Source organism: Photinus pyralis, unplaced genomic scaffold (genome assembly GCF_008802855.1).
Source record: "Photinus pyralis isolate 1611_PpyrPB1 unplaced genomic scaffold, Ppyr1.3 Ppyr1.4_LG10, whole genome shotgun sequence".
Taxonomy (NCBI): domain Eukaryota; kingdom Metazoa; phylum Arthropoda; class Insecta; order Coleoptera; family Lampyridae; genus Photinus; species Photinus pyralis.
In genome coordinates, this window is record NW_022170250.1 from 9,653,596 (window position 1) to 9,677,124 (window position 23,529).

Here is a 23,529-nt window from a genome sequence, read left to right on the forward strand (position 1 = left end):
TGTATATACTTTTTTAGACAGAGAACCAGGGTCCAAGTCTCAGGACTTGGGGGAAGGTGGTCCAACCAACGGAAGATCCAAGGTAACGGTCCACATATGCAACCCAGTGCTGACAACGGAACTAATCGTTAAAGTGTTGTATTGTATTTTGTAGTAAATGTGACGCGAAGCACAATATAAAATGACGTTCAGAACATATGACAATGCTGTTGCTATGGAAACGACCGCGACAGTAGAGCCTAAGCTTCCCATTTCGGACGTCTAAGTTAATTTTAGACTTGTCAGAAGCTTTACAATGACTTTATATGGCTTCTGCTACAACATAAAGTGTTGTATTGTATTTTGTAGTAAATGTGCCGCGAAGTACAATATAAAATAGCGTTCAGAACATGTGACAATGCTGTTGCTATAGAAACGACCGCGACGGTAGAGCCTAAGCTTCCTATTTTTGACGTCTAAATTAATTTCGGACTTGTCAGAAGCTTTACAATGGCGTATATGGCTTCTGCTAAAACATAAAGTGCTGTATTGTATTTTGTATCAAATGTGACGCGAAGCACGATATAAAATGGCGTTCAGAACATATGACAATGCTGTTGCTATGGAAACGACGGCGACGGTAGAGCAAAAGCTTCCTATTTTTGACGTCTAAATTTATTTTAGACCTGTCAGAAACTTTACAATGGCTTTATGTGGCTTCTGCTCTAAAGTGAAGTGTTTTGTATTGTATTTGGTATCAAATGTGACGCGAAGCACGATATAAAATGGCGTTCAGAGCATATGACAATATGCTGTTGCTACGGAGTTTCAAGTAAATTAAAGATGTAAAGAAGTGGAATTTTTTAATAGCGGGTCGTAAACTCAGAATAAACGGATTTTGCAATTTCATGTCTCATCATATAGCCTTGCAAGATCTATTGGGCTTGGTCTGCCTAGTTGCAGAGATGGAAGGGAATCTTTAAGGTGGGAATAGACCAAGCAAACATTGTTGTGCAAAAGTTGAATAACTCACTCACTTGTGTGTTCAACTGTTGCACAACAATGTTTGCTTGGTCTATTCCCACCTTTACAATTACCACTTTGCCATGTTTTGTCTGTTACGCAACAAAACGGCGGTATCCTGGAACTTTTTGGTTCAATTGAACACCCGGTCTTCTAATCTGAGGGAGGGGGTGCTAATCAGTACACCTTTGAGGCACTCCCACGAAGATCGGCTACCTTTTTAATGTACGACCTGCAAGAATATTGGACGGAAATTTGTCTCATATAGGGTTATACGTGCAAAACAGCAAATTTCCCCAAGTCAACTTGTTAGAGCAACGCATGGCAAAATGTGGTTAAGTTAGTAAAGAGGAAGTGAGAGGAAGAGTGAATTATTATTTATCACTCGGAATGTTATAAACGACACGAGCGCCAACTGAAATTACACTTCGGAACCGATGTTAGAACTAACCACTACAAGCGATTCAATTCGCTAAAACGTTCTCGAACAACTCGACTTATCGCATTTCTCGGTAAAAACGCGTCACATTTGCTTTCGTTTCCATCGATGTCTATCTGGATTTTTAGAATATTCACTACAATATTTTCCGACTCAAATGAGTCGAAGTAATAGCCATTCTGACATTATTAGCACAATTTCACCTGACCTGAAACAAAGAAAGAGCTAAGGAGAAGAAAAACAGAGCCTTTGAGCAATCAAGGAATTCGCCGAGTTCGCGGAGTACATTAATTCATTTATAAAAGGAGCACTCGATGACCATATATTCACGACCAGGAGGATCCTAGACGAACAATGGTGAGCTGGAACCAAATAATGGCTTCTAGCAATAGATCTGGGTAAGGCCTTTGACAAAGTGAAGCATGAAGCAATAGTCACCTCCCTGGCGATGCTGGGACTGCCCAAGTTCCTAAACGCGTGCCTAAGGGAGTATACTTGTATACAATGGTTTGGGAAGAAAACCGCGCGCCAAAAGAAAACCAGTGGAATCGAGCAAGGATGTCCGCTTTCCCCAAGGTTTTTCGCGATAGCACGCTTTAGAACAAACAAAGGATGGTGGTCTGGTGAGGAACTTCAGCACAAGCGACCAATTACAACTACCGACACTACTGGCGTACGCGGACGACCTACTCGTAATCGCGGATAAGTTAGAAGGCATTGAGGACTTCGTCCAAACCAGCGAGGTATACATGGAAATGGTCGGCAGAAGCAACACCCAATCCAAAAAAGGAAAGAAGATTGCCATAGCCCAGATAAGGGAATTACTAGAGGGAAAGACGATCACCAGGAGACTGAAGATGAGGCAGATGAGATACTGGGGACATATAAACAGGAGGAATAACGACCATATCCTACGGGCTGCCAAGAATCTATGTGCCTCGGAATGGAAACATAGACCAAACGGTAAGGGCCTCGGGGATTCGAATGGGAAGAGTGGAGCAGAGACAAGCATCAAATGAAGAAAGAAAGCAGAAGAATACTGGAGGTGGAGGAAGAATCAGACATGAGCGCAAGTAGCCAAGAGGGGGAGGAACAGGGGACAGATAGTAACGCAGGAAGAAGACAACAATAAAAAAAGAACACGGGGGAAACCAGGGAAGGGAACGATACCAAAGGATGGGAATATCGGAAACTAATGAATGCCCACAGAAGAAGCTATCACCAGAAAGCAGAGTTCCCTCTAAGGCAGATATTCCAGTGGCGACGCTGTGGCCGTACCCGTTCGGGTCGGGTAAAAACCAGATAGCCCCCCCCCCCACACACATACACAAAATCCATCACACTGTTTGGCATAGGTCGCGGCCCAGCGCGATGGCAACAAAGTAGTGGTGAAACGCCCCTGACAGTACCTACCAGGGACGCATCCCCACGACAGTTGACTAAATCACGGGAGAGGCGGCGATGCCGGGCATCATAGTATCAAGGTAACAGGGTTAACGGTCTTGGTTCTTAAATCTGCAGTAATACATAATTAATTTTAAAGTGAGCTTTAGGTAAGACAAAAGTGCTGTTTACGTTTAAAGCTGTAATCCATAAGTTTATTATCCTTCACTAATGGCAGATTGCACCGATAAATTTAAGCGGAGCTTAGCTTAAGCGTTGCTTAAAATCCATTGCAACGATTATTAAGACAATTGTTGCAATAGATTTTAAGCTACACTTAAATTTATCGGTACAAACGGCAATAAGTGATCCACGCCTTTTTTTATGACCGTGGATTTAATCAGGCCATGTTATAATCGTCTCTTTACTGCAGAACGAATGCACAATACGCCATGATGGCTGCCCATGAACTGTTGTACCTGATTCTCCTAGTTGCGGGGACGAAAGGGGACGTTTTTGATTATAACTTCGAGGCACTTTCATCGCCACGTATGATTTCCGATGCGATCGAATCTTTTCTGTTGCGCAATGCTACGGCGGTATCTTGGGACTGTTCGGCACAATTGAGCGAGTACGTAGTCGGCCTTCGATCGAGGGAGGAGTGGGCGTTAAAGGGTAAGTCACCTTCGATATCCTCCCGAAGCAATCGGCTACTTTTTTAGTGTACGACTCCACTGGAAAGCTTCCGGCTGGAGTATTGGACGGGAATCTTGCCGAGCTGGGTTCATTTGATGAGTGCCTCTATGTCACGAAGTTAAACGAGGAACCCGAAGGTTCCAGTTTTACGGGACAGTATTGCTTGGGCTCAATTTACGTAAATGCAACACGGGTGAGTAGAATTTTCGATGACCTTCTCGATTACGAAAGTGTACATTTAACACCGCGGATCGACTCTTGCCTATGACCTTTGATACTATTCAAGGGGGGTGGGGGGTGGGCAAATTTGTTAATAGGTAAAAGGAGCCGAGTACGTAAGTATGAGAACCGCTGTTGTAGAACATCAGCAATGAAATCAAAGTGCCCGAAATTGGGAACAGACTGGCCTTTCCCACGTGCCTCCCTGAAGGATGCTCAGGCGGGGACGTTCAAAATGTCATCAGAGGCATTGGAATCAACTTAACCATTAAAGACTCTCACTGCCAAACATTGGCGAAACGGCCGGAAATGGACACCGGATGTATCATTGGATTGTAAGTCTACTCTCAAGGGAGCAGGTGGTACTCATTGACCTTTTAGGACCTTTTTTGTATGTTTACCATTGCTGATGGCCGCGTCTACAATCTACGACCTTCGTAACAAATTCATCGAGAAACGTAGGACGTTCAACACTATCAGCAACTGACTAACGACTGCTTACAGGTGCGCCAAATGCGCTTCTGTCGGCATTTTCGATATACACAAACCTCAAGAAGATCTTCGACACGAAGTCCGCCCCCCGAGAAATTACCTGCCTGCACGGGGTTCGCGCTATTGCAATGTTCATAGTCATTGCAGGTCATCGCTATTACTATGTGTTACACCAAAAGCACAGAAATGAATTCTTTACTATCCACGTGAGCTTTTTGACTTCCTTTCAATCAGAAAGTAACCAGACTCATAATTTAGTGGGTACAACAGATACAAAACATGCCTCTAATAAAAGCGGACATTGCCATGGATATTTTCTTCTTTTTGTCAGGTTCGATGATTACGTATGGATATTTTCAAAAATTGGCGAAACAGCAAAAGTTCGGAGTAATATCGCACTACGCCAACAGATATTTGAGGTGAGCAAGTCGAAGGAAAGAGGAATTTTAAATTTGAGCGTTTAAGGTTGACTCCCACGATGGCTATTGTAATCTTGTTTGTAGCGACAGTGACCAAGTATTTGGGTTCAGGTCCACTATGGCCAGCATTCAATGAAACTATAGTCGACCCTTGTGTTCACAATTGGTGGTTCAACATGCTGTATATTCAAAACTTTGCACCGCCAATGGTATCGGCCATCTAAAGGTAAAGACACCATCTAAACACTTCCTTTTAGTGCATGCCACACACCTGGTATATGGCTGTAGATACTCAGCTGTTTCTTCTGACACCTTTGCTACTGATCCTTCTGAGACGCTGGACGAAGAAGAGTTTAGTAACGATGGCTTTTCTAGGCGCCTGCTGCATTGCATCCGTGTTTGCCCTTGCGTTCACAATGGAATTTCGCGTTGCTCACGTGTTTCACAGTGTGTAAGTTAATGGCCACAAACTCGCCTGAAGAATAATCGCCCGATTAGTTTAGGCGAGTATTTCCCTGCAGGTTTTTAGGGGCTAATCCAGATTTGTTCTTTGCTGAATCTCAAGCCGGCACCACATAAATCAATGCCGAGCGAGTTCGGCACAATCCGAGATTTGTTTCTTGAAATTGGCGCCGGAACAAAGGGCGCCGAGCAAACCGACCGATTAAATTGTCAAATTCGTCAATTCCGAGCGACTTGAAAGCGAGTTCGGTAAATTCCGGGACCTGTTCTTTTACGGAAGACCGAATGTAAGATGGTAGCATGGCTTGTGTCGAATTCTCCTTCAGCTCGCTTGGAAAAGGTACATTCGATTGACTGCGAAGTGTTTTCAATGTTCGACTTTGGGCCTTAGAAACTGTCGTAAATCCCCAAACTTCAATAAACAAATTAAAAGTCTCTTCCCTTAAATGTTTTCTAAAGTTAACAAAGGCAGGAACCATGAAAGGCCCCTAAAATCTCTTAAAAGCTATACATGGCCCATATACAGGGTGAAAACGTTGCCTACAACACTGAATATGCCTTTAAAAAAACGGTTTTTTAAAGAAGCTTTTTATGATATCCAAAATTATAAAATGTTTGCTACGTACTGGAAATTAATGGTCAGGGGCGTACTTCTACATGGTCTAGGGGGGGCTTATTTTTTTAAGTCTCAACCACTGGTTTTCATTAGGTACATATTTTTAAAGAGCTCATTGTCTAACTAATGCTGGAGTCAGAGGCCTACTCCTACGGTTTTTAAGATACCTATATACTTCGTTCTTTTTGCATTTGGTAGTTTATATCTTTGCAACAGCGCAAAGTCAACTTTCTTATTGGTTCTCTCCAGAATTTAGTCAACTGCCACGGGAATTTGTCCCCAAATAATGAGGTGAATTTTGTGTATTGGGGAGGTTAACGGGGCGGCTAACTGGGTTGTCCGACCCGAAAGAGTACGGTCACAGCTTCGCCACTGGTATAAACTGCATCAGAGGGAGCTTCCTGTTGATAGCCTCTCCCCCTTCGTTCCATTGATCTCAATAATTCCTTTTTTTGTTTCTCCCTTCCTTCTTCCCTCTCTGTCTCCTCCTTCTCTTGACTGCTTGTACTTCCGCCTAATTCTGCCTCCACTTCCAGTACTCGTCTGCTTTCTTTCTTTCTTTCATTTTGTGTTTGTCTCTGCTCCACTCTTCTCATCTCTCTATAGAAATTCCCGAGGCCGCCACCGTTTGGTCTATAGTGGTGTTCCATGTGAAGCACGGCCGGCCTACTTTCTATTCCGAGGCACGTAGATTCATGGCCCCCTTGAGGTTTTTGTTCCCCCTGTTTATATGCCCCCAATATCTCAGCTGCCTATATTCCCTTAGGCACGCGTTTGGTTTGGGTAGGTTGCGTACATCTTGTAATCGTCTGTTACTTGTGGTGACCTGACTTTTGGGATTTTGTTTCCTCCTGTTTTTAGCGCATTTTTTAAGAATTAAAAAAAATGTGCTATTGTTTGCGTTTTGTCCATCCGTCCGACCGTCGGGACCCACTTCTGCCGTTTTGAACTACTTCTAGGGAATGGTCCTAGAGTCCTGGAATTTTGTGCAGTAGATAGCCTATACCTTGAAGGTGTGCCAGGCGGACATCAAATTTCGCTGTCTAAAAGCCCGCTCCCCCACAAATTATTTCCTGAGATGCTGTTTTTGAAAGTAAAACGTGCATAACTTTTACATACGACAACCAATTGGTCTCAGATTTTGCATACCTACAGATATGCCTTTAGTGGTGCCAAGTTAAACTTTAGGAAATGTGGGGGGGGGGGGTAAACATCATGTTCTACCCTTCATGGTATTCTAATGAAAGGTCTCATCGAAATAAGTTGGTTTTTACAAACTATAACTTTCCCGTGTGACTCTTTTTCGAGATCAGTGAGCGACGGGGCCCTTTCTATAGTTCTCCCCTGTCAAAAGTCTCACATCCCCCCATTCAGTTCTCTCACTTTTCTCCTTGGCCTTTCCCTCCTTGTCGCATTTTTCACTCCTCCCCTTACTTTCCCCCTCACTATTTTTTGGTCCGATCCTACTGTTTTTGCCAATATGCCTACTGTGATGATTATTTTTTTTAACTTGGTCTTTACTATGTGGTCGATCTGTGATTTAGAGATCCCTCTCCTCCATGTTGTCAGTCCATGCAGATGTATCACGTCTTGCTCGTGCTTGAGCATTTTGCCTATCCTTCGTCCCCTTCCCTTTCGTCTAGCATTGAAGTCGCCTAATAGGATGTCCGGGTATATTCCGCTCTTTTGCTCTATAATTTTGCTGAATTCCGCTTGTCCTTTTTTGTCCGAGGGGATGTGGCATCCTATAACCGTTAGTCTTCCTAAGCTTGCCTTGATTTGGGCCATACATATATTCTCGCTTCTTTCTTTAAATTTCTCAACATCAATGCCTCGGTGTTTCCTGATTACGATTGCTGTGCCTCTTCTGGTTCTCTCCATCTTCCCTCCTCCTATCTACCAATCGTACTTCCTCGTCGCGGCCATCCCACTCGTTTGTTTGGTTTTCTGTAGGCTGGCTACCTCTATATCCTGTTTTCTTAATTTGTCCATTTTATTTGGGCCCCTTGTACATTCCACGTGGCTACCCTCATGCTGTTGCCTCCGTCTGCATCATGGCTACTATCCTGGTTATTTCCAGCATGGAACTCCTCCCGGATACCAAGCTCAGACTATATTCGTTTGGAACGGTGGCTTCTCTCATTTAATTAAATCGTCGTGCGTTATTCGTGTCTTGATAAAGACAAATTCCGCTTGGGCTTCGAATGTAATTTTGAATTAAGCCTGGACCCGTCTCGCGTTTAAAAGTTAACGAGTTCTTTACTAAAGAAAACAAACTCATCTGCACTCTTTGCCGGTCCGAATTCCACAGCGCAAAGTCAACTTTCTTATTTACTGAGATATTTTTTTGAATTTTAACCACTTGGCGAAACATGAAATCATTCAGACCCGTGGGTGAACTGCTTGACTTAAGAGACTATAAATCCTTTTAGGAAACTTTTTAAAGACCCTTAAGCCTTTTTAAAGAATGGTATATATATAACAAGTTCTTCGCATCCGTGGAAAATTCAAGGGCCGAAAACGCCAAACGTGCTTGAAATCAACGTTAAGTTAAGAAATACTGCAGTCAATGTTTCAATAGCACTTTGAGACTCTCTTAATTTTGAAGGTTCTTGAAACCTGAGACTTTTGACACCTTCAATAATTTTAAAATTTTTGACACCCTTGATGTTTATCAAACTTCGACTCTGTCAAACATTAGACTCGTTGAGTTGATAATTTTTAAAAGTTTGGATTTTTAGGTCAAATATTCTTTTACAAATCTTGGTACTTACTTGACCTCTCCCAAAAAGCGTTTTCGCGAGAAATTTTGATGTAGTCGACTTTTGGTAAAAAAGGAAGGTTATACACTGCCTTCTTTTGAGCCCCGAAAAAAAAATGGTCTCAGATCGACCGGGAAAAAAAATTTTCTTATAGAATGCGCCCTGTAGAATCCGTAATTTCAAACAGTTCGAAGATTGGGCTACTAGTTCAAAAGTTACAGCCCTTTGAATTTTCTTTCGAAATTGGTTTCTAGTGTATAACTTTGGTTGATAAGTCTAATCGAAAAAGTACGAATTGTTTTGGATTCTACGCCCCAAAATTAATAAGAATTAGCCACAATTCGTTTACCAATCACGATCGTTTGCTAAAGGTCAGGGAGGTCATCCAGGAACCACCACCCCGGCTGGTAGAACTAAAGAAATGAGCAACGAAAATGGAGATACGAAAAACGATAAAAAAACTAAAAGGCACAAACATATATTTTTTATTTTATCCCTCTCTTGTTTTGGGCCCTCAACAGGCATGCGCCCAATTACAGAGTGACCCGCATAATGCTATTTAGAGGTGCCTCTGCAGAAGGTCTTAAGTTGGTCTATACTACTCCGGTATTTACCTTACGAATTAGGAAAACTGCAGGAAAACCTAATTCGGAGTAGAGGGTAGAATGCTCGGAACTGGTCTAAGGTAATTTCCATCTCCGCCACAGATGAAAAATTCACCTCAACCCAAGTTCGAACACCCGACCTCCGGATTTATAACCCAATGCTCTACCACTGAGCCATAAATCCGATATACATAGAAGGAGACAAAGGAGACCCAAGATCCGATAAAACACAGGAGTAGAATCAGAACAGAGAGATATTACGAAGCGATTAGATACAATTAGTGATGTTAAATTACACGTTTTTTTTAAAGTGCGTAATATTACGTGTAAAATTACCAATTGTTTATGTTTTTTATGTATTTTATGTAATTTATGTAACTTACCATTTATTTAAAAAAAACCGTAATTTTACATGAAGATTACCAGTAATTTATGTTTTTTATGTAATTTACAAATATTTTTGTAAAATTACCTGTCATTTATGTTTTTTATGTTTTTTTTTTAAATTCCATAAACCTTTTTGAATTTTGTGAGTGTTTGAAAACAAAAACACTTGTTAAATTATATATTTTGGTGTATTAAATAAAATACCCAAGCAGTAGGTATTTCGCCATCACGCGTCGTTTGGAGGAAGAAGTTCCAGATCGCGAATTAGATGCTGTATCATCTTCATTAAACCAAACTAGATTCAACGGTGAATCGTTTACGTTGGTAGTACCGTTGATGGTCTGTGGTAGTACCGATCAAAATGTATCAAATAGGTATTACATTTATGTAACGGTTTTTTTACATAAAAAACGTAAGTTACGTAAATTTCATAAAAGACATAAATTACATAAAAAAACCGACCTCTTGTAAGTTACGCGTAATATAACCGTTTTTTATGTAACTTACATATCGTTATTTTACAATCCACATCACTAGATACAATAAACCAACAGTAAATGGTGATGTCTACAACCTAGAATAATTAAATGAAATGGAAAGGAAGAAGAGAAGAGAACAATACCAGAAGGAAAAATAGACTGGGCCTGAGAAGAAAGATGGATAAGTTTCAAAGAGACACTGCTGAAGATAACAGCGAAAATATGTGGGACGAGAAAATACAGTAAACACGTCAAGAGGACGAAGTGGTGGAATAGAGATATACAAAGGCTGACAAAATATAAGAAAATAGCATGGAAAGCAAAGACAAACAACGAAGGAGAAACACAGGGAAAACTGAAATCGAAATAGCAAAGAAAGAATCCTGGAAGGAGTTTGGAGAAGGGATAACAGAAGAACATAGAACAGCCTGTAGGCAATTCTGGACGAGAATAAAAGGATACATAAAAAGAAACAAAAGCAATTAAATTAGAAAGGATTTCTACTCACCTGCAAGAGCCTGTGGAGGAGTAGCATTTCTCATTCACAAAGGAACACCTTATAAACAAGTTAAATTACATACAACTTACCAGGCTGTAGCCGTTAAACTTGAAATTAGTAGATCGTGTACACTTTGTAATATTTACACTCCCAATACAAATTATGATGTCGAAGAAATTCGAAAAATTATTGGGCAGCTTCCACCACCATTTATTCTTGTTGGGGATTTTAATTCCCACAACACCGTTTGGGGCTCCAGATCAAATGATGCTAGAGGGAAAGAACTGTTGGACCTGATTGAAAATAGTAACTTAAGCTTACTAAATGATGGCTCCGCTACATTTTTCAATGCAGGATCAGGCACATTTGACTCCATCGATGTATCAGTATGTTCACCAGGTATACATACTAGCCTGAAATGGGAGGTGGAAGATGATCTACATCATAGTGACCATTTTCCCATTATTATCACAGTCAGGGGTCACAATCTTCCAATAAAAACGATAGCTAAATATAAAATCCAAGTAGCAAATTGGGAACTCTTCACACAAGTCCTCGTCCCTCCTAATCAAGACAATCTAAATGTTAAAACCATTACCTCTTCCATCATAAACGCTGCTGACGCCAGCATACCTAAATCTAAACCTGGCAATAGGCGAAAGATGGTCCCGTGGTGGTCACCTGAAATCAAAGAAAAAATAGCATTAAAGAAAAAAGCTCTAAATAAATTTCGTCGAAATCCTACGTTGGAGAATCTTGTAGAGTTCAAAAAACGAAGATCTCAGTGTCGTAGGGGAATACTAGAAGCCCAAAGAATTTCATGGCAACATTATGTAACAACCATGACACCAGAGACTACCAGTAATGATGTCTGGAAGAAAGTCGGAGCTATATCTGGAAAAAACAGCTGCAGTCATCCGGTGTTTTTGCGCAATTCCGATGGAATAATTACCAATAAACTGCAAGACATAACTAACATAATTGCAGATCAGTTCTATAAAGTCAGTAGCTCGTCAAACTATTCCAACACCTTTCTAGATACCAAACCTGAAAAAGAAGCAGTATTAATTGACTTTAACACAGATGATATACAGAACTGCAACGTACCTTTTACTGTAGAAGAATTGGAGGCAGCAATCCGTAACACCAAGTCATGTTCACCGGGAGAAGACGCTATCCATAACCAGATGCTTCGCCACTGTAGTTCTGAAATGAAAAATACCATCTTAAGATTCTTCAACAACTGCTGGAATGATTCTACCTACCCCTCAGAATGGAAGCAAGCCATCGTAATTCCTATACCGAAACCAGGAAAAGATCCGTTGCAGGCACAAAGTTATCGCCCAATTAGTTTGACATCTTGCTTGGGAAAACTGCTAGAAAAAATGGTTAATGTGCGGCTACAAACATTTCTCGAAAGCATTAACGTATACGTGCCTTACCAAACTGGTTTTCGGAAAGGACGGTCAACGGTAGACCATCTGGTCAAACTGACAGACAGAATTCTGAGGGCATTTGACAGTGGTGAACATCTGGTTGCGGTCTTCTTCGATATAAAAGGTGCTTATGACATGACTTGGAGATATGGAATAATGCAAAATATGTATAAATACAATCTTCGAGGGAATTTACCTAAATTTATAAAATCCTTTTTAGAGGATAGGAAGTTCTGTGTAAGAATCGGCGATATCAACTCCAAAGAGTATGTTTTAGAAAATGGTGTGCCGCAGGGGTCAACACTTAGTTGTTCCCTGTTCGGCATCGCCATAAATGAAATAGCCAAAGGTGTTGAGGAGTCAATTGATAAATGCTTATACGTAGACGATTTAATGGTTTGTTGTTCTGGTAAGACGGTTGGCACAATAACTCGAAACCTACAAACGGCAATTAACATCATTTGTCATAACGCCAATGCTGTCGGGTACGTGCTGTCGGAGGAGAAGACAAAGGTTGTTCACTTTTGTCGACTCCGTAAGCCCCACTATGACCCCGTTTTGTTTATGAACAATCGTATAATCAGTGTTGTCCAAGAAGTCAAGTTCCTCGGACTTACCTTTGATAGGGAATTACGATGGTCAAAGCATTTGGAGAATGTTGCGGCTACATGTAGAAAATCGCTGAACATTATGAGAGTTCTAGCTCATCGTAGGTGGGGAGCTCACCCTAAGACCCTCCTAGATATTTATAAGGCCCTCATCCTGTCAAGGATGGATTATGGATGTGCAGCGTACTCTACATGTGGCAGTAATACTTTGCTTGAGAAACTTGACAAGATTCAGAACCTGGCTATTCGCTACTCTTTGGGAGCATATCCAACAAGTCCGGTAACATCGCTCCACGTCGAGGCAAATATTCCCCCTCTAGCTCTACGCCGGAAACAGATTGTCGCAAACTATTATATAAAAGTAAGGATAGATGATAAACATCCAAATTTTATATCACTTACTGATGCAACTACAATTGCTCGACTAAATAGATGTAGATCGTTAGGTGTTAGAGCTAGAGAGGTATTAAACTATCTCCAACTGGATAACGTTGACTTTACGAATATATCATCTATTGCACGACGTGAACTTGTGAAGACGAAAATTTATGAGCGGTGGAGTGAACAGTGGTCGGAGACTGATACGGCTTTGAAGAAGATCAAACAGAGTCTGGATCCGCTATTTTATATCGACGTTGGGCGTTTGAACTTGATCAGGCTGTACAGACTCCGGCTGGGGCATACTGCCCTCACTCATGGATATTTGTTGGAGGGCGAAGAACGGCCACTATGCGAACAATGTGGTGTTATTTTAACACCACATCATATTATTTCTGTCTGTCCGCAGTACACAGATGTACGTGTGCTCTTTAATATCGACCCTGCATGGGAAAATAACTTTAAAAACAAAGAGCAATGTAAAAATACTCTTGCCTTCACCCAAAGAATTGGTATAGCAAATGATCTGTGATATTTTTAAATTGTTGGTTTTGTATGTTAATAAATGTAACTAGATCCGTTTCTGTCCCATTGTACTTATATAGTCATCTTTTTCTGTGTAAAAGTATGTATAAAGGCGAATGACCCTAGAAGCCGAAGCCTCAGGTGGGGTTTTAGTGGGTGAGAGTCCCACACTACTCCGGACTTTTCCATCCGGAGTGTGCATAATGCATTTCCCCACCTGACAAAAAAAAAAAAAAAAAATTAAAAGCAAGCAGGGACAAACACTAACAGACACAAAAGAAACATTCAAAACATGGAAAGAACATTTCAGAATAAAGTATAACACGACAGTGGCCAGAAGACAAAATAACATCAAGAGAAGAACAAGTGGAACATGAATAAACAATAAAGAGAGAAGAAGTCGAAGAAGCATACAACACAATCAAAATCGGCAACCGAAACTGGGAGAGGAACAGGCAGCATTTGACCGAAAAGACAGACAAAACGACAAGACGTATATATTAAGAAATATAAGAGAGGGAAAGAGAGAAGCCAAAATTGCTAAACAAATTAAAGAAAAATACAACGAAATGGATACAGTCATTGGGCACAGAAGCAGCTAAAGTGAGTTGCCTGTTATACGTAGACGTCCAGATCGACAAAGAAATAAATTATACATACGAATTTATGGGAAGTATAACAACGAAGGAAGGGAAACTAGAAGCGGTGGTTATCAAACTGAGCTAATAAATCAACAATATATTACGTAATAAACAAAACAAAAAAATAGACATAGGGGCTCGCATAGGGGTGAAAACAAAAATACACTGTGAAAAAGGATGAAAGTAAAGTAAATGGTATGAAAAAAAACAAAGAAATGATCCGATCAGAGAAATAGCAGAACAAGAGCCAATAACGGAAAAAATAAAAAAGAAATAACAGACAGACTTACAAGATGAATAACTAAAATGGAAAAACCAAAAAGGAAGGTAAGGGTAAGGCCAAGAAGAGAATGGATGGACCAAATCCGAGAAAGAGGGACGGAAAGAGGAAAGACGGCAGGGAAAATGAAAATCCTAGGAAGAGACAGGAAGAAATGGAGGAATTGGATACAGGACAAGAAACCCACATCCGACGACAAAGAAGAAGAAGAATTTCTGATTCAGAAGTAAGCCCAATTTTTCTTTATTACGCAATATGTAGGACTCACTTACGAAATGAAACACATTTTTAAGTTTTGTTTAACATGAAATCTGATAAGTGCTATTTACGTTCGACGCTCGTATCCAAAAGTTTATTGGGGGTTCATCATTAATCCTTTTCATCAGTGAAACATTTTATACCTGCCATAATTGCGTGAAATATAATGGACCTTGAAGCATGACCAATTCCGAATCATCCCAATCAATCTTGAAATTATGTCTAAATCCTCCTAGAACCTTACACCTTCTTGAATCTTAAATCTGGAATATTAGTTTGTTTTGAAGTGAGCTTTAGATAACATAAACGTACCGTTACGTTGAAAGCTGTAATCCGTAAGTTTATTGTGAGCTCTTCCATCGTTTATTAAGTAATCCAGGCACGATTTTTTTATGGTATGCCGTCCATTAAATCAGGCCATGTTATAATCGTCTCTACTGCAGAACGAATCCACAATATGCCACGATGGCTCCCCAAAAACTGTTGTGCCTGATTCTCCTCGTCGCCGGGACGAAAGGAGACGTTTTCGATTACAACTTCGAGGCACTTTCGTCGCCACGTATGCTTTCCGATGCCCTCGAATCTTTTCTGTTACGCAACGCAACGGCGGTATCTTGGAACTGTTCGGCACAATTGAGCGAGTACGTAGACGGCCTTCGGTCGAGGGAGGAGTGGGCGTTAACGAGTAAGTCACCTTCGATATCCTCCCGAAGAGATCGGCTACTTTTTTAGTGTACGACTCCACTGGAAAGCTTCCGGCTGGAGTATTGGACGGGAATCTGGCCGAGCTGGGTTCATTTGATGAGTGCCTCTATGTCACGAAGTTAAACGAGGAACCCGAAGGGTCCAGTTTTACGGGGCAGTACTGCATGGGCTCAATTTTCGTAAATGCAACTAAGGTGAGTAGAATTTTCGAGGTTTGCGCGTGACCCTTCTCGATATCCAATGAGCGCGTGTCTCCTCTACTAGTGTCAATTTAATTCCTTAATTGCCTGTTATGAGACAAATGTGGAGGCGATGACCAAAAATTTTTGGGTTAATAGTTCAGGGACTGTTGTAGAACATCAGCGCTGAAATTCAATTTTCCGAACATCTGAACTCATTGGCATTTTCAACTTGCCTTCCTGACGCTTGTTCAGCGACGGACGTTCAAAATCTCTTCAGAGGCTTTGGAATCAACTTAACCACTGACGACACTTACTGCCAACTTTTAGCGGAACGGCCGGTATTGGATATTGGAGGTATATTTGGAGTGTAAGTCTACTCTCAAAAGAGCAATATGGTACTCATCAGATTTTTAGGACCATTTTTGTATGTTTAGCATTGCTGATGGTGGCGTCTACAATCTACGACCTACGTAAAAAGTTCCGTGAGAAACGTAAGACGTTCCACACTATCGGCAATTGAGTAACGACTGCTTACAGAGGCTCCAAATGCCCTTTTGTCGGCATTTTCGGTGTACACAAACCTCAAGAATATCTTCAACACGAAGTCCGCCTCCAAGGAAATAACCTGCCTGCATGGGCTTCGCTCAATAGCAATCATTGTAGTCATTGCATTCCATCGCTATTTCTATTCCTTTGCCTTTAAGTACAGAAATAAGTTCTACATAAATCACGTGAGACTTTTGCTTTCCTGCACAGAGTAACTAAACTTATAATTTAGTGGGTACACCAGACACAAAACATGCCATTAGTAAAAGCGGACTTTTCCATGGACGTTTTCTTCTTTTTGTCAGGTTCGATGATTACGTATGGATTTTGCCAAAAAATGGCGAGTCAGCAAAGGTTTCGAATTATGTTGCACTACGTTAACAGATATATGAGGTGAGCAAGTCGAGTGAAAGAGGAGTTTTATATTTGAGTGTTAAAGGTTGACTCCCTCGATGGCTATTGTAGCCTTGTTTGTAGCGACAGTGACCAAGTATTTAGGTTCCGGACCACTATGGCCAGACTTCAATAAAAATATAATCGAACCTTGTGTTCACAGATGGTGGGGCAACATGCTGTATATTCAAACCTTTACACAGCCAGCGGTATCGGCCATCTAAAGGTAAAGACACCATCTAAACACTTCGTTTCAGTGCCTTCCACAAACATGGTATGCGGCTGCAGATTTTCAGTTATTTCTTCTGACGCCATTGCTACTAATCCCTCTACGACGCTGGCCGAAGAAGGCTTTAGTAACAACAGTTTTTCTAGACGTCTGCTGCGTTGCGTTCGTTTTTGCGCTTGCGTGGATTGCGGAATTTCGGGTGGCGGCTCAGTGTAACAACCTGTAAGTAAGCTAATTCTCTGGTTAAAGCTGTCGCTTTGAGAACAATCGTCAGATTAGTTGAGATGAGTATTGCGAAAACCCTGGTTTTTGGGGCCAATTAAGAATAAAGACAGCCATTAAGAGCCCTTGAAGACAAAAATGACCTGTACCGATCTTAAAGGTTATTCTTTTGGGGCTTCTAAAAACCCTGTATGGTTATGAATTTATGATTCATGGCTAATGCTAAAGTCGCCTTTGGGTCGCTCGGAAAGGATACTTTTTAACTGCGAAGTATATCAAAGCAGTAGTATACAGGGTGAAGGTGTCTGAAATTTAGTAGGATAACATGGCTATTTTTGTTATTATTACTAGTTTTTGATGCTGATGGGTATTCCGATGCGATATTTTGAAAGATAATTGGAAAAAGTGAAAATTTCCATTTTTAAAAAGATGAAATATTTTAGTAAAAAAGAGAAATCGAAAAAAGTTTCAAGATTCGATGGGATAAATTCAATGGGTGTAAAATAGTATATTAAGATACAAGTGTATAATCAAGTCTTTAAAGCACGCGCAACGAGGTTAAGGGCACGACGCAAAGCGGAGTGCCTTTAACGTTGCAAGTGCTTTAAAAACCAATTATACACGTGTATCTTATAGTATTTTTTATTATACCTGCAGTATAATTTAAAAATAGGAAATTCAATGAAATCATATTGACGTTACACTCGAATACATGTCTAATTAAGTGGGCTGGGTGTTCGTAATTTCACGATTGCCATGGAAATGTCACTTGACGTTTGTTTATAAAAATTGTCGTCTTCGTGAATAAAACGATTTCCGTTGAAAAAGATCCATTAAATCGCTTGTTGTAAAATCTAAACAAACGTTGGTAGGTGTACAATCTCAATCCAGTAAAGCCTATTATCAAGCATATGAAAAGTTGTTTCCATGGATGAATAGGAAGCTACTTACGAATAAAGTCTTAAATGCATCGATAATGCTGGCATATATATGAAGGAAATGTCAAAGGTATTTAAATCTTCTATATTTTGGTGCATTCATTCAAAACTTTAAAGCAATGCTGCGATTAAAAAGTGGAACAGATTTGGAAGCATACCCTAAATTCCGCGCGTTTGTGAAAGCTTCAACCAAAGGATAGGTACAAAAGCCAAAGAAATGTTCTGCATTTACAGAAAGCGACCTAAGAGGATTTTTATTTCATCCAGATGACAGTTTCAAAAGTCATACTTGAAGTATCGTTACTTAGCAACTTTAAAGCACGTGTGTTTTAAAGGCCTTTTTCGCACGCATTTGAGTGTTTAAAACGGAGATTGTGATTCAGGTATAATAAAATACTATATTTCATTAGGAGTCCGGAAAGCAGGCTTTTTCCGTGCGCGCGTGGCAAATTCCCGTGTGAGGCGTAGCCGAACACGGGAAGCCATGCAAGCACGAAAAAAGCATTTCTGGACGTGTAATGAACGATATTTTTTATTATACTTCTTTTAAATCGATAACATAAAAAACGACAAACTCGCTAACATTTTTATTTTGTGACAGTTATAGAATATGCGTTTTCATGGTTACTCTCAAATCATTCCAAAGGCGATTTGTTTAATTAGTTTAGTTCAGATAAGATTGACGAAACGTCAAAAAATGTCACAAATTCTCAAAGAAGTTTATCTAAATATTCAAACATCTACGAATTAAAACGCAAAATACTTACATATGAAACATTACAACGCATATAGATTTTCTGAAAATTACTTTACTTCCCTGTAAATTTGTATTTCAAAGCAATATTTTGGGTATTTATATTCAGCGCACGGAAAGAATCAAAGGGATCGGGAATAGTATTTTACATTATTAGCCAGGTAAGTGAGTTTTTACTGGCGATAGGAGAAGTTGACTGGCGAGCCGTTAGGCGAGCCTGTCATCTCCTAGAGCCAGTAAAAACTTTTACCTGGCGTATAATGTACAATATTTTATTTGTTACTCATTTGTAAACGTAAATAATTAGTTCTTAAATTGATCTTGAAGAAATGTCTAAAATATCATGTGATCCATATAACAGAGACTTCGCATTAATTCTGGCCAATGAAATTACTAGATTACTAACTTGTAAAATTTTTACAGGTCTGCTGTCAGTTTTACAAGTCTGCTGTCAGTTTTACAGGTCTGCTGTCAGTTTTACAAGTCAGTAGCGTTTAAACATGACGTTTACCCGTTTGCGTTTTGTCTTGTTAATCAACGTTTACAACTGAGTAACAAATAAAAGTTTTTCCGTGCACTAGCCTGGAAAAGGCCAGATACCATTATTTCTAATACAGGTGTAAATAAGGTGATTTCAATGAAGTATAATAAAAAAAATTTTTTAATCAACTTCTTTATTTCTTATGGACGCCAATTTAGATTATTACGTCACTCGATAGAGAACAAAATTACAAAACCGATGATACTAAAAACTTAGTATTTCATTTGGAAATCAACCTTGCATTTTTGCCTTGAAGTTTACAATGTGTGTCAATAGCAATCAGCCATGGAATCATTGCCATAAGAAATACATAGTAATTCGAGGCAAAAATGCAAGGTTGAATCCCAACTGTTTAGTATCACTGGTTTTGTAGTTTTTCTCTATCGAGTGACGTAAAAATCTAAAATAGCGTCCATAAGAAATAAAGAAGTTGATATCAGTCTCTCGAAAACAGCCATTTTGAAAAATTTTTTTACAGGACCTGTACCATTCGCAATTGCTTACTACACCCTGACACCAACAAGGGCATCGCCATGGCTCATTGGCTTAATCTTTGGATATTTCCTACACCTTACAAATAACAACCCAAGTCCGATTCGAAAGGTGAGTTACCGACACGATCTTGCTCGAACGTTTCGTTCTTGTTATATTTATATTTTTTTTTCCTCTATGCCTCTATATTTCCTTATATTAATTTTTGTTTATGTTTGTAAATATATCTCATGTAAAACAGTTGAGGAATAAATATTATTATTATTATTATAGCCGATCGCCCAGAGAATTTTGTTCGTGGCCCTCGTTATTTGCTTCGCTCATGTTTTCGGAGCGAGCGCCATACTCAACGCCAGATACAACAAGTGGATCAGCTCCATTTACCTGTCCTTGTCGCCGACGGCGTTCGTACTGTCCCTTGCGTGGATCATTTACTGCTGCAAACTCGGTTACGCGGGTAACTAGCAAGAATAGGTGGCGAAATGCACTTTCCGATATTTTTCAGGTCCAATCAACAGCTTCCTGTCGTGTTCGCCATTTAAAATCGTATCTAAATTGACGTACTGCATGTATTTGGTACAAAGTCCAATTATAGTGTACTCGATCTTCACGATGCGAGTACCACCTTTCATAACCGGCTTTGAGATGACGGTAAGTCTATGGCGATGAGCCTGATTCCACTTGAGGTATGTTTTAAGGTTCATCAAATCCCAGGAGATTTGCTGTACTCCTTCTTGATCGGCTTGGTACTTTCCTTGTCCGTCGAGTTACCCACGCAGACGTTTGCGAACGCCCTTTTGAAAAAACTGTAGTTTATACGAATGAAGTAACTGGTATTTTTTGCATTGTGAGGTTTTTCTAAATTTAATAAACGTAAGCTTTACCACATACACTTTGACACATACCCTGCAACCTGACACTGATGAGGAACATGCTAAGGAATCTATACTTAGGGTTATAAATCTCCTTTAAACCAGAGCCCAAGTCTCAAGACTGGGGGAAGACCGCAAGGTCCAAGGTCCAGGCAAGCGAGCAACGGAACTAATCGTCCTTCCAAAATTACCGGGGATGCTCCCAAAGAAGTCCATGGAGTTCGATCTGGAGCCATGGAAAAACGTGGTGCTGGCAGACTCAACACCTAACGAATCTACTAGGCGCCCAAGAACAATCGTGAAAGGCGTATAGAGGAAGGGACCATCCTTTGTTGGCACAACAAGCAAAGTTTAGTTGGATCATTTCCATGCAAGCACAATACCACGAAAAGACAGGAACAGGAAGACCGATCATTGGGATGGTATCCACCACGGAAGAACAACAATTATCCAAGCTCTTGGAACTAGAAGAAGTGGAAGTGGCAATCACAACACGCAGGGACGAACAATGGTGCAAGGACCTCTACAGAAACACCACCACAAGACGGCACCGTTGAAAAACGAGCCCATCATGATGGAACAATCACGATCATTAGCAGTAGCCAGGTTGCATCAATTACAAGAGAAACGGAATCCATTTGTACAAGACTATCCAGTGGAAGTGAGAAAAAGTACTACATTCCTCACTAATTACTTATTGTAACTGTATCGTTTTGGATAGAAATTACATAATTAATTAATTAACAAAAATACCATGCCTAATTACCTCTAATTAGGTACGAAAGCAAAAATTGTGCACAGGTCTAAATTAATTAATTCAAGAAAGATTAATTGCTATAAATGAAAAATTAAGACAGATCTAACTATAGCAAGATTGCTCACACAAAATTCTAGCAATATTATGAGCAATAATAACAAATTTGTCATTCTCTAACTACCAACTTGAGCAATAATGCTAATATTCCTACACTTCGTCAAATTGCTACGAACTAGTCAGAACTTAGTGACAGAGTGTTGTCACTGGGCCTAAAATTAGACGCATTAGGCCTACTGAACCCTTACCACCTAAATTCACAACTGTCTAAACTTTTTAATTGTAAGGTTCGGTATATTTTTGATTTAAGTTTAACCGATTAGGCGCGTTGTGCTTTAAAAGTGACATGCGACTTGTAATTTGTATTTGCTCGCCATGGAAAATACAGATACCAAACAGCGTGGCGCTAGAACAACATAGGAGCAACATTCCATATTTAGAAAACAAGTAAAAAAGTTTTCGCCCTAAGGCGATTAACTTTAGCGCATTTTCCATGCATTGATCAGTAGTTACTAAAAGGTAACTAAATGGACATAATGCGGATGCGCAGTGTAATTGTTACGATTTTACTTGGTTCAGCTGCCCAATGCGATTATATTTCCTAGAAGCATCTGTTATTAAAATTTCTCTATAAATAAGAAATAAGAAATTTGGCAGTTGGCCAGTTTGCGCATGCGCACATCTGATGTTTACAATATGCGATATGCTTATCTTTATTAGAGACAGCTATGTTTAAAATTTCAAAAAAATTTCTCTATAAAAAGGAAAGTTGACATTGCTCCGTTTAATCGTCAAGATTTTGCTTGGCTCAAATGCCAGAGTTATACGCTACCGAATGCAAAAAGAACGAACTAAATATCTTGAACTGTAGGAGTAGTTAAGGCCTCGGACAGACGGACAGAGAAAGTGGCTGCAATAGCGCACCCAACTTCTTTGGAAAATGCGCAAAAATGCCATGTTAGTTCATGAAAGAACTGCTCCAAACAAACGATATTAAAAACTATATGAATTATGAGAAGAATTGAATCTTCAACAGCGTTTAAAAATTCGTATTTAAACCGAGATTTAAACCACCCACCTGCCATATTTGAACGGGTGAAATACACTTGCTAAGACTTAACAACAGCACTTTACCTATTGCTAGGGTCAAGCAATTGAATTGTTAAAATGTTAGGCAACATTGCTAAGTTTGTCAGTACAGAATACCACTTTTAACAAATATTGCTTATCTAGCAATTACCTTCACTATTAGCAAGTTGCTAAGGTTATTTTAAGTTACAGAATTGGACTGATTGTTTCGTCTTGGAATTATGTAATTGTAATTAAGAAACGCTCGCAATTTTGTGAATTGATCGCAAAATTAAAACTCCCTTCATATGCTAGTTTTGTGTCAGTATAATCGCAATAGATAGTTAATTAAAGAAAACCAATTTTTGTTGTTCAAAGGGCTGTAACTTTTGATCTAGTAGTCCAATCTTGGAACTGTTTGAAATTATGGATTCTACGGGCCAAACTGTATAAGAAAATGTTTTTTCCCGGTCGATCTCAGACAATTTTTTTTCAGGCGTCAAAAAAGGGCAGTGTATAGCCTTCCTTTTTTACCAAAAATCGACTGCACCAAAATTTCTCGGGAAGACACTTTTTCTTAATAATTTTGGTGCGTAGAATCCAAAATAATTCGTACTTTTTCGATCGGACTTCTCAATCAAAAGTTATAGACTAGAAACCAATTTCGGAAACAAATTCAAAGGGCTGTAACTTTTGAACTAGTAGTCCAATCTTGGAACTGTTTGAAATTATCGATTCTACAGGCCACATTCTATAAGAAAATTTTTTTTCCGGGGCGATTTGAGACAATTTTTTTTTCGGGACCCAAAAAAAGGCAGTGTATAACCTTCCTTTTTTACCAAAAAACGACTGCTCCAAAATTTCTCGGGAAAACACTTTTTCTCACTAATTTTGGTGCGTAGAATCCAATACGATTCGTACTTTTTCGATCAGACCTCTCAATCAAAAGTTATGGACTAAATACAAATTTCGACAATATAAACCATAATGGTATAGACCAAATTCGAGAAAGAGGGGTGGAAAGAGGAAAGACGGTAGGGAAAATGAAAATCCTAGGAAGGAATGGCGGAATTGGAAGAAGAAGACTTCCTGGTTCAGAAGTAAGCCCAATTGCCCAATATGTAGGACCCACTTACGAAATGAAAAACATAAAGTTTTGTTTAACATTAAATCTGGTAAGTGCTATT

The 23,529-nt window shown here is 39.8% G+C and overlaps 1 protein-coding gene and 1 long non-coding RNA gene across 4 annotated transcripts; one reads left to right on the forward strand and one right to left on the reverse strand.

Moving 5' to 3' along the window:
* Window positions 1–10,474: 10,474 nt before the first annotated feature.
* Window positions 10,475–12,735, reverse strand: LOC116161266. 3 transcript variants are annotated; one of them, XR_004143385.1, is made up of 8 exons: window positions 11,903–12,735; window positions 11,726–11,833; window positions 11,568–11,666; window positions 11,413–11,507; window positions 11,206–11,354; window positions 11,059–11,141; window positions 10,782–10,967; window positions 10,475–10,730 (listed from the first exon to the last, which is right to left on the reverse strand). It is a non-coding gene; the product is annotated as an uncharacterized LOC116161266 (long non-coding RNA). The 3 variants fall into 3 exon arrangements; XR_004143386.1 differs by having other exon boundaries at window positions 11,726–11,836; XR_004143384.1 differs by lacking the exon at window positions 11,903–12,735 and having other exon boundaries at window positions 11,726–11,871.
* Window positions 12,736–15,314: 2,579 nt separating this feature from the next.
* Window positions 15,315–21,199, forward strand: LOC116161562 (nose resistant to fluoxetine protein 6-like; the record flags this gene model as incomplete). Its single annotated transcript, XM_031474950.1, has 12 exons — window positions 15,315–15,485; window positions 15,647–15,840; window positions 15,888–15,964; window positions 16,011–16,204; window positions 16,252–16,412; window positions 16,459–16,621; window positions 16,670–16,863; window positions 16,916–16,946; window positions 19,499–19,699; window positions 19,862–20,045; window positions 20,094–20,239; window positions 20,287–21,199. Coding segments are annotated over 12 exons (1,830 nt in total), but the record flags the coding sequence as incomplete, so codon positions are not given.
* Window positions 21,200–23,529: the final 2,330 nt, after the last annotated feature.